Source organism: Chionomys nivalis, chromosome 14 (assembly GCF_950005125.1).
Source record: "Chionomys nivalis chromosome 14, mChiNiv1.1, whole genome shotgun sequence".
Taxonomy (NCBI): domain Eukaryota; kingdom Metazoa; phylum Chordata; class Mammalia; order Rodentia; family Cricetidae; genus Chionomys; species Chionomys nivalis.
Genome location: NC_080099.1, coordinates 39,526,137 through 39,543,845, shown reverse-complemented (window position 1 = coordinate 39,543,845; position 17,709 = coordinate 39,526,137). Strand labels below are relative to the sequence as shown.

Genomic DNA, 17,709 nt, shown 5'->3' with positions numbered 1-17,709 from the left:
TATGGATTAAATGGTGTCCCTGCCACATACATACCCTGTGGCTTTGTATTTCATTTGCAGCATTGTAATTTTGGTATTATGTTGGCCATAATTGGATCTTTTCAATTTTATATAAATGTTACAATAGGCTTTCAATTTGTATTCAATATCTACTAGTATTTATTTTGGGTACTATTGAATTTATGGATTAATTCAAGGAAAATTTTTATCATAGTATCATACTAAAATAGTATATCTTTTAATTCATGTATTTTTCTTTTTAATGTATAGAAACCTTGATTTTTCTCCCTTTGTCTATGTTTTTAATGTAACCTTGGTGTGGAAGATGATTTTATCTGTTTTTAAGATTTACTTTTAAGTATTTGATGTTTTTCATAATGTTATTTTTTATTAAATTTATATTGTCTCGTAGTCTGTTGCTTGTATGCTACAATAGAATTGATATTGGCATTATTTCCCAAACTCTGCTGAACTTCCTCAGTAACTGTCCTATAGGTGTTGGCAGAGGTTTCTGTCCCACCCTTTCCATTGCCATTCAGTACCAAAGAAACACGCAGAGGTCTACATTGATTATAAACTCGTTGGCCTATTAGCTCAGGCTTATTATTAACTCTTACAAATTAGCCCATAATTCTTTTCTATGTTAGCCACGTGACTTGGTACCTTTTATCAGGAAGGCATTCTCATCTTGCTTCCTCTGCTTCTGAGTGACGACTGCAGACTGACTCTTTCCTCTTCCCAGAATTCTCCTGTTCTTGTCACCCTGCCTCTACTTCCTGCCTGGTCACCCTGCGTATACTTTCTGTCTGGGTACTGGCCAATCAGTGTTTTATTAAAACAATACAAAAGACCATTGTCCCACAGCACATAGGTTTTAAATATTTACAACCATGTCATGAACAGATAATAACGGTTTCATTTCTTCCTCTCTGGTCTCATCCCTTTGTTCCCATGCAAAGGGAGCAAAGCTGAACACAAATAGTGACCTGGGCAAGTTGGTCTTTTTTAAGTTCCTAGAAGTGGGTTTTAATATTTTCAGATGTCATGTGATATTTTCTGTAGGGTATCTGTTGACAGAGTCATGATAGGGAAGTTCCATTTTGGTTCTAGAGTCTATGAATTTTAAAACTTATCAAGTACCTTTTTTTTAAGTTAAGATCTCAATTTCCACCACATAAAAAGTAAATTGATTTGGGACTCACAAAACAACTCCCCAAATGAACTGTATTTGGTCGCATTCTATTCTCCTTATACATTTATATAAAATCCTAGGTCATTATGAGATTCATTAACTTGCTAGACTTCATATTTTCACCTTATTTGTATATTACTTTTATTTAAAAATTGATATTTTATTTGGTATACACTTTGAGATATGTAGAAATAAGGGTGAATGCCAAAGATGATATAGCATTTAAAGGAAAGAATTGACAATAAAGGGCAAAAGAGGAATGACAGACAAGTAGAATCTGACATTGTACAGATGGGCTATACCCTAAGAGGAAGATGAAGGTGAATAGGCTAGCCTTAAGTCAAAAGTGCAGGTGGAAGGGCTAACCTGAAGTGGAAATGTGGATGCTTCTTTCACTGCACTAGGAGAGAACAGAGAACAGGAAGCATATGTGGGGAAGGCAGCAGGTTTGTTGGTAGGCATGTGAGAAAGTAATGTTCATGTTATTGTCTCTGTTTACTCCATGAAATCACAAACTGAGAAAGAAGAGCAGGAGATTTTTAAGGAGAGAAGCTGAGAAATAACTGAAAAAGTAAAATTTTAAAACTAGAATAGTATTTTCTGAGTATCCATTTAAAATTTGTGTCTGTAAATTCAAAGTGAACCAAATCATCAATTCTGTGTTTTTCTACATAGACTGCACATATAAGATAATGTTTTTGTAGTTTCTAAAATGTTTTAAGACCTATAAGACTGGGGATTAATCACAAAGGATTCTCATAGACTCAAGAAGATTCTTGCTGAGGATGGTGGTGCAGATCTATCGCCTCAGCACGTGGAAGGCTCAGGCAAGGGGATGTAGAGTTTGAAGCAAGCCTGGGCTACCTCGTTAGACTTTGTCTCAAAAATGAAAATAGGAATGTAGATTCTTAGGATAAATTTAAGAATATCTATATGGAAAGTAATACAGTCTCATGTATCCTATGGAAAGTGACAATTTCATGCTATCTTCAGGTCAGTTCCTGCATGGTATGCATTAGTTTTGTCCCTTTAGAGAAATAGGCACACTGGGTCAGAGCCACAAAACCAGTGCTAAGGTCATTCAGGATTCCATCAATATTAGCATACATTCCACCTTAACATTATGTCTGTAAGGTATTCAGTTATCATTCCTTCAACAAAACATTTAAAAATAAACACAATCAAAGGACTAAGTAAGAATATAGATATCATTTAGCATGATAAATAATAAATTTTAGTGGAACAAAATCACTACTTGTTTTTTAAAATGCTCAAGTTGGGGATAGGTCTCTAATTGCTTGCCTGGAGGAGTTTTGACTGGCAGGTATTAGAAACATTGCTAGTTAGTATATACCTGCTAACACAGGAAACAGTGCTGCTCCCAACTCTGCAGAAGATGCTATTGGTCTAGTTTGGATGTAGGCACTACTTGGTTGAAAGAAAGTCAGGCACATTGTATAAAGAGAATTAGAAAGAAGAATAGGAAGGATGAAGTATCTGTCCTTGGGAGACCTTCCTTTGCCCCAGAATCCATGGAGTTTTACAACTTGTTCAGTAAGGAATGAATTGTGTTTTTGGCCAGAGATGGGGGATGAAAAATCCAACTGTGCCAGATGAATGTTCTATCTCTTTACTGAGGAATGACAGGTCAGCACTTCTGAGTCAATGCTTCCTGAACCCTGCTAATATCAGCCAAGAAATTTCCATCTATTCCCAACCACAAGTGACCATTTCCCTTCTTGTCAAAAACCCAGAATCACCAAGTTTCATCATTTTCTCTGCAGTGGTCGTTGATTGTCACAGATCTCCAAATCAATTTCTAACGCTTGGGTTTTTTTTCTCTAACCCTTCGTGTAATGTTCTGATTTAATTGCTCCTCATTAACATGTAAGCCTGTGTCTTGGCTTTTCCTCGTATATGGTGAACAAGACGTGTTATTCCCCTTTGCCTGTTTACTGGGTATCTTAATCTCTAAGGGAACCTCTCAGGAGATTCTGTACAAATAATAGTAGCCAAATTTCCCCTGGAGAGACTTCATAAACAAGACCTCCAGAGCCACTATGAGCTGACTGATCACAAAATCTGCAGAGTTCTGTCCAGAGAAAGGTCAATGCTTTGAACAATCAGCTATGACATAAGGACATGGGGACATAATCTGCAGTCTATTCTGTGAATTTAAAAGAAAATAATTACACACCATGTTTTTCACTGTGAAAGTCAGAAATATCTATGTATTTTAATGAAGACTTCAGTTTATGGCTCATGTTACATTTTTTGAGGTTTTTATGATCCCTACATTTAATTTTAAGGCCTTCTGTTAATTTCTATCATAGTAATTTGTATTTTTCTTTCACATTTCTTTTTTTTTTTTTTTTTTTTTTTTTTTTTTTTTTTTGGTTTTTCGAGACAGGGTTTCTCTGTGGCTTTGGAGCCTGTCCTGGAACTAGCTCTTGTAGACCAGGCTGGTCTCGAACTCACAGAGATCCGCCTGCCTCTGCCTCCCAAGTGCTGGGATTAAAGGCGTGCGCCACCACCGCCCGGCTCTTTCACATTTCTTATCAAGTTTTCTATCAATTTATTTGTGTAAATATTTATTTTTTTTAAGATGGTTGATTTCAAGAGACAAAAAAAAAGCATATTCTTTGCGTCACTTTAACTGAAATGCATTATACAGGGGTATAAATATGTCATAAATATTTGTAGAATATCAATAAACAAACAAGTACACATGATAGACCAGGCTACATACCAGGGCTTTCTGGTAGATACAGAGATGAAGAAGGCATAGGATCTTCAAATTTTTCCCTCAAGTGAGGACTTGAAGCTAAACGAATAAATCATGAAAATGCCCCCTGATTCAGAAGAGAATCCACTGCAAAGTCTCTGAAATATTCTATTACAGGCAAGTGTCTGAGTGCTTTGAAATTGCACAGGAGGGAAGTAGAAATAACCCCAAGATCCATGGGAGACTCAAGTAGAACTGAGATAAACTCATGCAGGACAATCTTTTATGTCTCTGAGATGTACACAAAAATTGTTCTTGCAGACTAGGAAGTCTGACTATATAGTGATTTTTCTCAGTTCCATTCTGTCTAAAAGATCCGCCCGCACTGTGAGTCATCAACTTTATGACTTTCAGTTATGTAGTTCTTTAGTCTGGGTAAATACATAAGAGCGGGTAATGTCATTTGGCCACTGGTTTAATGAGGGTGTTTAAGCTGCATTTTTTCCTCAGTAAACTCCGTAAAGCACTAGTAGGGCAGAGAAATAAAAACTCTGTAAGTTTCAAGGCTTGGTGCATGGATGAATTTTTCTGAAGCTGAACCCCCTCCCCTGGAAATTTGACAGTATTCCCTATAGAGTGTACGTGACAAAGTCTATACTGTTATTTATTACTGGAGGGATTCAAAATTGGCACAGACACTCAAATACAGATTTGGTAGTATCTAACACACTTGTGTGTGCTTTTTGCCTTCTGTTGTGATGAATCCTCATACTAGCAAACCCACTCCTAGCAATATCTGATAATGCTAAGTGGAATATAAAAAGACACATGCACTACATATATACTAGTGTATTACCAGAATCTCCAATAGGAAAAGCTTGAAAACAGCCTCGTGGTCTCCCACAGAGGATAGCTTAATTAAACATGTAACATGGCTGATGAAAGGAATGACAGGTAACTCTTTCTGGTGCTTTCTTCAGCATGTACTACTAAGTGGGAAAAAAAAAAGCCAACAGGCTTAAACTAATCTATAGACTTTACCATGACCCTATGAAAGTCCTGGATGGTTCAATAAAACAGAAAATGAAGTCGGGTGTGGTGGTGCACATCTTTAATTCTAGCACTTAGGGAAGCAGAGACAGTGGGATCTCTGTGAGGTTGAGGCTAGCCAAAGAGTTCCTGGGCAGCCTGGACTACACATAGAAACCCTATCTAGAAAAAAAAAAAAGCAAGCAAGCAAGCAAACAAACAAAATCCATAAACTTCTCTTGAATTTTACAAAGAGTTGGGTGTGATAACATACTCTTTAAAAGATTTTTTTTTAATTTTTAACTCTTTTATTGAGATTATGTTACACCATTTCTCCCTTCTTTTTCATCCTTCCAAGTCATCCCTTGCTCTCTTCCAAATTTTTTCCTCACATTAATTATTGATTGACTTTGAACCAAGGTGTCAAGGTAATTTAGCAGTGAAAAACTATAGATAACTCAGAAAATCATGAGACAACTGGACATTTACCAAATTAAAATAAAAGTTCTTCAAAGCTGTGATCAAGAAGTGAAATGACAGCACATAAAATAAGAGAAAATAGAGACAGTTCATAAATTAATGCCTGACAAGAGTCTTCCATAGATAGTATACAGAAGAAACAATTATTTCAAAAATTATAAAAGGAAAAAAAATCCCATTTTGAAAACTGATAAAGAATATAGACAGAGGGTTTTCTCCAAAATGGTAGCTAGTCAATAGGTACTCAAGAAGGTGTACAACGTGTGTGAACATTGGGAAACTGCAGATCAAAATCATTGTGGGATTGCTTCCTATGAATTGGGAAGACTATTGTTTTAAAAGCAAAAGGTAATGAATGCTGGAAAGGGTGTAGAAAACCTGGAGTGTCCTAGGATATTATTTTAAGATTTTTTACATTTGTTTATGCTGTGGAACACTTGTTTAGTGATGCAAAGATGTGTTGCATTCTTTTATGTTGTATTTGTTCAGCTCTCTGAAGCTGTGTTCTTTGCCTGCCTAAAACACCTGATTGGTCTAATAATGAACTTAACAGCCAATAGTAAAGCAGGAAAAAGAATAGGTGGGGCTAGTAGGCAGAAAGAATAGATAGAAGGAGGAATCTGGGAAAAGAAATATCAAGGAGTGAGTAAAGAAGGGACCAGTTAACCAGCCACGTGGTCAGGCATGGCATAAGAAGGAAAGAAAAGTTATAAAGAAATAGAAAAAGGTAAATGTTGCAGGAAGTCACTTATTGATTCCCAAGTGCTCAGCCTCAAAATAATCACAGAGAAACTGTATTTAAATCATTGCTTGACCCATTAGCTCTAGATTCTTATTGGCTAACTCTTACATCTTAATTTAACCCATATCCATTAATCTATTTTTTGCCACATGACAGCCAGATAAAGTTCCATCTGGCTCCTGCAGGGCTACATGACTTCTCTCTGACTCCGCCTCCTTTCTCCCAGCATTCAGTTTAGTTTTCCTCACCTAGCTCTGTTCTTGCTTTGCTATAGGCCCAAAGCAGTTCCTTTATTAACCAATGATATTCATAGCACACAGAGGGGAATCCAACATCAGATTAGATCCCGTAAGCAAAAGGTAAATGGGATAATTTAAGTGAAGTAAAGCTAACTAGAAACAAGCCAAGCAAAGGCTAGGCATTTATAAGTTAGAAAAAGTGTCTGTGTGATTTATTTGGGAGTTGGGTGGTGGATCCCCCCAAAAAGTAAAGAACAAAAAGAGCCAAAGAGTGAAAAACAAACAACACTGGAGCCCTTGCCCTTGTGGGTGAAGATGTAAAATAGTGCAATCACTAAAGAAAATGGCATGAGGATTCATCAAAAATGTTAACTCTTCTCATATTATGCTCTCTGTGTCCAGTGTGTGGCAAGAGTAACAGCAACTTTACTGTGCTTAATCAGTTGGAAATACTATAACAAACAGTAGTAATAGACGTAGCATACACAGTTTTCAGTGATGCCTTGGTTAATAGCAGTGCTGCCATTCTGACAGTGGTATGTGTGCTGATGGGAGAGAGCTAACACATTTTTATACGTCTGTCATTACAGACCAGCACCTTTGGTGATGAGAAAGGACTTACTTTCATTATGAAAATTTATCATGTGTTACACTTGAGTCTACACATGTCCATTATATCTGTGTATGTGCATGCATGTGTGTATGTGTGTGTGTGCGGGGAGAGAGAGAGAGAGAGGGAGAGAGAGAGAGAGAATATTTCCAACAACCACATTTGCCTGGAATATGAATTATACAAGACAGCTAGTAATATGTTTGTATGCCATAAAAGTATCGAATCCTACTTGGTCATATCAGTGTTTGTGTTGCTGCTTGATAATGTCTCCCCAGTTCAAGAATGAACATTGCAAACAAAATAAGAACAATAATGATAATACCAAACCCATAAACTCATTGCAACACTTATAAAAACTGTGTTGGTTGCTTTTGGAATATATTAGAAAACAAATCATTTTGAAAATTATTGCTAAAGGGGAGATTACTATTAAACATCTGTTTTAATCTTTCCTATCGGAACCACACCTCACCATAACTAAATAGTTTCTTAAATCATTTTTCCTTATTAAAGTACTCCATTTAAAGCATAAAGGAGAAATGACAGAATTCAATTTTACCACTCTGAAAGAACTTTAGGTTCTAGACAGTGAGGCATAGTGGCAAATAACAGTGCAAGGTTGATCTATTAATTATATACATGTTTATTAAAGTGCATAGACTCAGCTGTAAAGTGACTTTGCATTTCCCCCAAATAAACATTAATTTCAGTAAGCCTTTGGATCAGTCTACCAAATTCTACAAAATACATATCTGTGATGCATATCAGATGTGGGACATACATGTTATCTGCAGAACTCCAGCCTTCTGAAGTACTGTGACAAAAAAAGATTTGATCTCTTAACAAAACTTTTGCTAGAATATACAAGATGTTGGTCAGAGAAGCAATGGAATACAAGATCCAAAGGATCTATAAAAGTTTATTATAGAAACAGTTCGAGTAGTTCATACATGAATATTATGTGCTTTGATCAAATTCACCCTCCTTTCCCTCCCCTCTAACTCCTTGGCCACCTTCCCATTCCTTTCCCAAACTTACTGAGCCCACTTAGTGCTGACGGTATGTGCATGGGTGTGGGACCACTACTGAAGCAGGGGTAAATTCTCAATGGCTGCATATAAACTAAGTTGCCCTCCCTGAGTAGCTATCAGTTGCCAATGATACTCAGATACAGGTGGGCCATCCTGAACTCCTCCTTCCATGATTGGATCTTAGCTGACTTGATCTTCTACAGATCTTATGCACAAGTCAGGGCAATAGTGATTCACGTGTGAATGGTCTTGTCATGTCTCAAAAACATTGTTGTTATGCAGTTATTCACTACTCCCAACTCTCACTTTTTTGTTTTGTTTTTTGAGACAGGGTTTCTCTGTAGCTTTTGGAGCCTGTCTCACAATTTTTATGCCCCCTTTTTCATGATGTCCTTGAGACTTGTAGAACGTGTGTGATGTTCCATCTGGAGCTGAGCACACCACACTTTCTTCTTCTGTGCATGCTGACCAGTTGTGAGTTCTTGCTTTAATCACCATCTACTAACAAGGAAGTTAATTGATGAATGAGTCCCTATTGGTAAAGACACCAATGAAAAGGAAGTTCATTAATGAGGGTTGACACATGCACTAATATATATTAAGATAAGAACTTATGGGACAATTTAATACTGTGTCCATTTAACAGAATAAAGTATTGGATTCTCCCATATACCTAGGGCCTAGCCAGGCAGGTGGTTTGTGTCAAATTAATATTATTAAGCATGCATTCTGTCTTATGGAGCTGGCCTTAAATACAATTATAGAAAGGTTGGCTACTCCCATAACATCCATGCCACCTCTGTACTGCTGGGCTTACCATATCAGAACACTCACTATTGCATCTTGCAGGCTTCACAGTCTGACAATACTGGGGATTAACTTTTTTCTAATCCTAGAACTCTTAGACAATTGCAGAACCGTGCAGGCTATCCAGTAATGATGAAGCTTCCAGGTTAGTACCAGTTTGTTTTCTCCATGCCCTATGACTCAGATTCCTTGTGTGTCTTTACCAATAGGGATTTACCATACAGTTTTGGAGGTAATGTCAATAGCCTGTATACACCAAAGGTGGGAGGGTCTGTGGAACCACATTTACCAATGACTTGAAAGTAGGTAACCCCATACATGTCTCTGGGATTTTATTTTGATAGGCTATGTTGTCTGCAAGAAAAAAAAAAAAGAAAAGAAAAAATCCCTTCTTATAGAGTGAGTAAACACCTTTTTATATATGACACACACGTCTGTGTCTATGACTAGTTTAGGAAGTTTCTACTGTAGTGGTTTCCATTTGAGTTTTCAAAGGTCTTTCATGTTAATTATCTGTCTTCACACTCTCTCCACTACCCTGACCTCCAGGGTCATATAGTGAGTCGTTCGATTTAAAGAAAGGAATATTTGTGTAGTATGAAACTATGGACATCGTGTTTGTATTTGGTGAATGTTCCTAGTTTGAGTTATACAGATCAGAAGCTGACATTGTTAGCTCCTTTTTCCATTGAGGCAACTCATATTGGATACAAGTAGAAGAAAGTATTCTTCTCATGTATATTTGCACTTCAATATCAAGTAAAATACAAAATAAAAACTATAAAATAAAAATGATGTATAAATCTCATCATTTAAACAAAGTAACTTTTTGGCAGAAAAATTTATGCATGAATCATCAGTTTATTTTCCTTCTATTTTGTATATATTATGTTTTAAAAATATATCCATTATATGTACTCTGCATACACATACATGCACATGTACACATGTTTTTGTGTGTTTATTTGTGTGTATGTGTGTGTGTGTGTGTGTGTGAGAGAGAGAGAGAGAGAGAGAGAGAGAGAGACAAAGAAAGCAGAGAGAGAGAAAGAGAGAGAGAGAGAGAGAGTGTGTGCGAGTGAGCAATACCACCCTGCCAGTTAGTTTTTTGTAAAAGACACAAACTAGAGCCACCTGGGAAGGGGAGGACTTCAGTTTATAAACTGCCTCCATAAGATTGACCTGTGGGAGTATCTGATAATGTAATAAACATACAACCTAATGAATTTCACATACATCACAGTTAGACTTGTTAAGGTGAGCATAGCCAGCTCAGAACTATGCCATGCTATGACACAGGAAACAATGGCCACAGAAACCCAGCTGTGAGTCTCTGTGACATGTGACTGAGTTACCAGGAAGGTTTTTCTATTTTAAACAATCAGATTATGCTAAGAACCCAAACATTTTGTGTATAACTAAATTATATTATGCCTGAATATTTTTAATTAAATATTTTCAAAAAATTAAACACTCATGTTTTCCCTTTGAGAGTTAAGAATCCCAAGTAGGCTTCAGATGTGATAAGCTCAAGAAGGAAGATGGTTTTTAGCAATCAGACTTGACTGCTGGCCAGCCGAACATGTCGCTTCTTGCCATGGCCTCTTTTCCCTTTGCTTATTAATCCCCTGCATGTTGGGACATACTTGTCAGCTTGTCAGCTGGCACTTGCATCTGCCTGTTTTGTGGATAAAAATCGCCTAACTCAAGCCTTAGTAAAAAGGTTTGCTGTCGAGACTGAATTTAGTAAAAGGAATATTTACACTAAGCTTAGTGTGACGACAGGAGAGGGAGCCCCTGGGTGTGTCAGCAGGTGAGTGTGCAGGCGCCTGAGAGTGCAAGGCAACCAGCAGCAAAGTGTAGTATAAGTCTGCTCCACGGGCTATTTTTCCACTGGCTTCTAGTTATACGTATGATTGGATTTTCCCATCTTTCTATACCCCATTCTCACCATCCTTACTCGGTCAGCAGCAGCTCAGCCCATGAGCAAGCATGTTTTCTGCTCCACTGCTGGGAGCAGCGTGAGGTGTGAGAGACCTTGGGTGTGATTACATACTAACGACCTCAGGGTGGCTCACTGAAAGATCTCCAGAACACAGGGGATAAAATTTGTGTTTGGTGCAGTTGGAAGGATTTCAGATGGAAGTGTCTCTACCCAGTAGCTTTCCTGGTGCCCTTTAAACCTGAAGCAGAGACAGGCAGCCAGACATCCCATCAAGGTATAGAGGATACATAATTCCTAAAGATAATATCAAACATTCACATCTCAAAGTTTGAAAAATCACTTCCTGCATTTGTCATAATTCCCCAAGAGCTTAAGTTCTGATATCTTCTCTGTGAGTATGAAATTTTGTTTATTGAACCAGCGAACATCAGGGACCATCAGTCTTCATTAGACCATCACCTCCTTAGTCTAATGCTTTGTTGATATTCTTATTCCTTATTGTTTATAAATCCCCCCCTCACCCTGTAGGATCTGTCCTGTCATTGGTGTTTAACGGTTACTCCTGAGCAGAGAATTCATCACCAGGAATTTATATGCTTCCTCGGGTACTGCTTGCAGGCCCTTAGTTCTTTAATGCAAATGAAACTTCAAAATATGATTTCAGTGACGTTAGGAGAGCAGAAACACATCGAAGCTTTAGATAGCTTTGTCGTGACAATACATCATGCCTGAGCCACGAGCACAGCAAAACAAATCCCCACTGGAGAAGAGCGTCTTTACCAAGGCGCTGAGCATCTAAGCAGGTCCCCATATCTGCTGGAGGCTCTGTGTATGCTAAGCAGCCTGGAACCACGTGTCTGTGTCTCACTCCGTCTCCCAGTCCTCAGCTCCATTCTCCTTCAAAGGGAGAGCTGCTCATTCAGCAGGCATCACAATGCCAGTGACCCCAATGTCTGTAGATTTGTGAATGAGTTCCTGCCATAGAACTAGTCCATGCATTCTCCCCCAAACTCAGGCTTCCCCATCAGACCTGGTGTCCTATCCACAGAGTTCTCTCATTTGTTTCTGCTTGATGATGTGATCTTGTTCTCTTTCATATTTCATTTTGTCCCTGGAGACTTCTTAGTAGAGGCCACCTAAGCATCACTGTTTCCTAATTTCTTCCTAAGGAATGGAAGCATAACGGCAACCTAGTAGGGCTTGCCTCTTACTCTAGCCTGTAAGTGTAGTTGGTATTTAACTTTATTTTTATGTGTGCTTTGTATGTGTGCTCATGTGTGCATGCAGGTGCACTCTCTCATGTAGGCATACATGGAAGCCAAGGTTGACATTGTCTTTCCTCAATTGCTTGTCTACCTTACTTTTGAGACAGGTTGTCTAAACAAACCTGAAGCTCGTCACCTTGGTAAGACAGGCTGGCCAGAGAGGCCTTCCCATAACCTCAGATCGGCCTATGTCTGGCTCCCAGTGCAGGGCTTTCTCACACTAGCCACCATGCCATGGTTTTATTTGGGTGCTGGGTATTTGAACTCAGGTCCTCCTTCTTACATGCAAGCATGTTGCCCACTGAGCCATTTCACCAGCCCTGGTAATCACTTTTCTAATACTGTTCCAGGTATTCCTTCCAAGATGAAGAGGACATGTTCATGGTGGTGGATCTGCTCCTTGGTGGGGACCTGCGTTATCACCTGCAGCAGAATGTCCACTTTCAGGAAGACACGGTGAAGCTCTTCATCTGTGAGCTGGCCATGGCCCTGGACTACCTGCAGAGCCAGCGCATCATCCACAGGTCAGCCAAGTCCAAGGAGACATTCTGTGGCTTAGACAAGACGCTGCGATGAGCAAAGTTTTGCTCATCACAGCCTTCAGTGCTCACTTAGGTGTTGCAGCAGCCCTTCGGGGTTGGTTGGCATATAGAGGTTCATTTGCCCAAGGTCACGGTAAACGACAAGACTAAAAATCACTCTCAATATGTATTGGTACTTGGTTATAAATATGTATCTATAAATAGAATGAATGGTGACAGGTGAGATCTTAAATAGTAAATTACTTGATTCAAATACAAGTAGAAACATGCAGAGGGCCAGATAAGAAAGAAAATTCTTATAGGAGAAAATTTGGTTTAACGTATTCCTTCCTGTCATGACAACTGTATTAAGTGAGTCCCCCATGTGTTCATTGCTAACAGGAGCAACAAAAACACCAAGTCTCCTGCACTTCAAGAATTTTCTTAAGAAAACAAATAAGGGTTCTAAGGGGATATGTCCATTAGACAGGAAGGGATACATTACAATTGTAAAAGAACCAGTAGCTTTAATGATGATCTCGTATACTATATTTATCTCAAAAACAACACGGATAAAGAGTCAGAGTAGCTATTATTAGACCTGTATTAACTTGAGAAAACCATGATTTATTAATATAAAATTATAACCTAGGTTTATTAACAATCAAATCACCATCATATCTGTTACTTTTACTGAGACTTACTTTCCGCTGTGCACTGGGAGACATTATTTTATTACTGTTTTAAATCCTTGAGCATCAACAAGGACTTCCCATTTGATCATATCATCCCCATTGTATCGAAGAAGAAAGTGGTTCAAAGATTTGCTGATGGTTGGCAGTGTCAGGATCGAAAACTGAATCTCTCCAACCCCAAGTGTGTGAGAGAGAAAGACGTGTTATATAAGAGCACTAAAAATGCGTGTGAAATACATACAGCAATTACACACCATTAGATAAAAGCCAATGCAGATAACCTCGCTGCTGTCCTCTCTTCTCTTTGGAGAACTGACTGAAGGTTTAGTACAGTTGTGGCTTGGTTAGTATAGCCTGAACTGGATACCTTTAACTTTTCTGGATCCACTCTGAGCCTGTGGATGAACGGGTACCACCAAAATTTGCAGGCACATGAACTAATCCCCTTTTTCTTTCCTGTGGGTAGACTTAAGTAACTTAAGTGGGTAGACTTAAGTAACTGTTTAACTTTCCATCTTTAGTGAGGCTATTTGTATTGGAAATGTGCTCTTTATGTAATAGTTAAATGGAAAACTAGTCAGTTAATCACACAGGACTTCAGACGGCAATTTACACACCTGGTGTTTTGTGGGTAATTGCAGAACTTGTTTTGAAGGCCAGGCTTGCTGGCTCTTTCTGGGAAGAGCTTTATTCCAAGAGGAATCAGGCAGGAAGTTCACCTAGAACCTGGAAAAAGCTCATTCCTAGGTTTTGACTGTTGCTCTGTCTCTTCCTCCTTCACCTCAATATTCTCATCAGATTGGGGTCACTCAAATCATGTGGCACATGAGAGATGAACCCCCTATTCCTAACTTTTTACACTCCCACAGTCTTTACTTCCTGTTCACTTTCAGAGGACCTGTTTGTGCTAGAACGTCTGAAAGAAACGTGGGCATTCTGGATGCAGTATCGAAACAAACGGAAATGCTGTCTTTCAGGGGTCATGGAACAATTCAAGTGTGTTTCTGCTGCGTGTGGCCCCCGTCGCCTCTCATGCACTGTATTTTGTGAGCCATCTGTGTGTTTTGTACTTCTGAGAATCTCTGACCCTTTTTTGATATTTGAGTCCTTCTATTCCAGGAGTGAAGCCATGTCTGCTTAGCTTCCCATTGCCTTGCTATTATTTGGCAAACTATGAAGAGAGAGATGTTAGCTAAGCCACACAAATGGCAAACCAGAAGCAAATAATAACTGCACATTTAGCATCTGGAGCATTCGAGCTCAAGGGGTACCTCAGGAGGTAAGAACACTTAGCAGAGACCCTGAGCTGAATTCCCAGCATCGAAGTCAGTAATGTTATAACTACTTTTAGCTCTAGGAATGTCTGATGTCTTCGGCCTTCAAAAACACAGCATCCATACACACTTGTACCTCCACACAGACATATACCTACACATGATCAAGGAAATATATCTTTAAAAATTATATGGCACATTAAAGGCAAAGATTTCAACCTTCCATTATCTTTACGTGGGGCTGTACAATTTGTCATTAGAACAGTGTGCTTCTGAAAGCTAAATAGGGTGGTAATAACAATAATATTGGAAGTGATTGTCTACACAAGACCTGAACAGATGACACCAATTGACATGCTAGCATGGAAGGAGGGAATCTCGTGAGTCCTCAACCCTAAACAAAGAACTAATAAGGAATGCTGAAAGCAGGAGAAATAGTCTTCTCCAGAGAAGAGCCCCCAGGTTGGTTATTCAATACCAAGTGGTCAGCCTTAAAATCATATACATAGAAGTAACATCATACAGACTGAGTAGTCTGTATCTATATATTTAGAACTACACACACACATAAATAGATATATAAGTGATGATAATTAAAGGAATTGAGGCCATGAATTTGAGAACAAGTTGGGGTACATAAGGAAGGTTGGGGGTATGAAAGGGAAAAACAAATGATATATTTAATCTCAAAAAATTAATAATAATGCTAAGATGATAGTCCAAGCTCTTATATGTTGCAGTAAATTAAAGACATATTATCAGTGTTAAAGTTTATGACCCGATACATGGCTAATTAAGGAATCTTCCTCTGTCTAAGGAATTTAAATGATAGATAGCAATAGTGTTGTTCTGAAAATACGGCTCATGTGGGGTGTAAAGCTGAGAGATGAATTCAGAACAATTTGGGCTTCTGAGTTCTAGGAATCCCATTATAAAATCTCCTTTTATTTGTCATTTATTACAACAAATATTTATCCATTCTGATGGTTCAGCTCTTTCCCAGGGTGTTTAGTGATATATAACATGGTTTTGTTTTTCATGGAATAAATTGAAATTAAAACTATAACTCTTTAAAAAATATAACTTCTTTCAAAAGGATCAATAAAATAAATACTCCATTTGATTGATGATAAGATGACAGAATAAACCATCTTTTTACTACTGAGAATGTTATGAACTATAAAACTGACATCCTGAATTCTGAGACGTGAAATGTGTAAATGAAAAAGAACGGATGAAACATGATAGGTTTGCCCAAGTGAGCAGTAACCAGTTACACGGAATGGTAGCTAAAAAATACAGAACTTCTACGTCTGGAGTCAACGCCTGTCTTCCCTTCATGTATAGCAGATCATTCGAAATGATCCTAGGTAGTCAGGGAATATGCATGGAGCAAGGGTAGTGCCAGTCCACCATTTACCAGTGGCTTCCAGTCCAGGGACTCTTCTAGAACTTGTAAATGACTATGCTCAGTCTTCCTCTAGTTATGGAAGGTTCATGGTATTACTATCCCCATTGGACAGTCCAAACTCCAGTTTAAAAAATTAAGGCTCTCACCCCCCAAGTACACTGTTAGAGTGTAGGTGAAGCATCAGATTGAGGAAATGCAGAGCTCTTGACTACACTGTGTTCCATGAGGTTGAGAGTTCCTGGGGCTTGAGGAGAGTGTGGAGTGAGGTGAGCATGGCCACCTACCTGCAAGCACCCATATTTCAGCCGCACAGGCAGAGATGGCATGCTGAAGCCACCAGGTCAGGGAATGACCTAAACCAGAAGCTAAACTTATGAGAAACGCTGGAATACATCACAGAAGGTGTTAGGTAAGGAAACAGCTTCACAAGAATTCAGAGGATTCAAGAGGTTTAAATGACCAAAACAACAATCAGACCTAGAGCATGTAGCAGGGACTGAGTAATGAGAGTCTTTATTCAGGGACTGTGGGGATGGCTCAGTGAGTAGAAAACTTACTATAGAAGGATGAGGACATACGTTTGGATTGCCAACACTCACATAAAAAAAAATGCACACATCTAGAATCTCAGTCAGTGGGGACTAGTGATCCCTGGAGATCACTGACAAGTTTTCTGAACTGGATTGTTCCAGGTTCAGTGAGATACCTACCCTGTCTCAAAACATCAGGTGAAGAGTAATTGAAGAAAATGCCTAATTTCAACCTGTTGCCTCAACAAGTTTATGTATCCATAGAATACATAAACTCTTCCCCCATGTGAGCACACTTAGTTAGGGTTACTGTTGCTGGGATGAAACACCATGACCAAAAGCAAGTTGGAGAGGAAGGGTTTATTTGGCTTGTACTTAAACATCACAGATCGTCATCAAAAGAAGTCAGGGGAAGAACTCAAGCAGGAAAGGAACCTGGAAGCCGAAGCTGATGCAGAGGCCATGGAGAGGTACTGCTTACTGGCTTGCTGTTCATGACTTGCTCAGCCTGTTTTCTTATAGGACCCAGGACCACCAGTCTAGGGTGGCCCACCCATAATGAACTGGGCCCTCCCTCTTCAAACCCTAATTAAGAAAACATATTACATGTTGTATGGAGCGGCAGGCTGTGTTCCTGCCGCCCCAGCTCCCGGCCACCTGGCTAGCTTATGCCCTGAAATAACAACACACAAACTGTATTCTTTTAAACACTACTTGACCCATTAGATTTAACCTCTTATTGGCTAGCTTTTACATATTGATCTAACCCATTTCTAATATTCTGTGTAGCACCACAAGCTGGCTTACCAGGAAAGATCTTAACCTGCGTCTGTCTGGAGTGGGAGAGTCATGGCGACTGCCTGACTCAGCTTCTTTCTCCCAGTATTCTGTTCTGTTTACTCTGCCTACCTAATTTTCTGTCCTATTAAAGGCCAAGGCAGTTTCTTTATTAACCAATAGACATATGACCCTCCTCCATCAACTACAGGCTTGCCAGCAGTCCATACTTAGGAAGACATTTTCTCAGTTGAGGGTCCCTCCTGTTTGATGACTCTAACTTGTGTCAAGCTGACATAAAACTGACTAGTACACACACACACACACACACACACACAGAGAGAGAGAGAGAGAGAGAGAGAGAGAGAGAGAGAGAGAGAGAGAGAGAGATTAACATCCCTGCCAATGATGTGTGCCTTACTTTTCTAAAACA

General features: G+C 39.0%; 1 protein-coding gene across 1 annotated transcript in view; it reads left to right on the top strand.

Moving 5' to 3' along the window:
* Positions 1-17,709, top strand: part of Stk32a (serine/threonine kinase 32A) — a 116,682-nt gene that overhangs the window by 47,514 nt on the left and 51,459 nt on the right. The window contains exon 5 of the mRNA XM_057788690.1: positions 12,419-12,592. Within this exon, the coding sequence (XP_057644673.1) occupies positions 12,419-12,592 (174 nt within the window). The remainder of the gene's footprint in view (positions 1-12,418; positions 12,593-17,709) is intronic.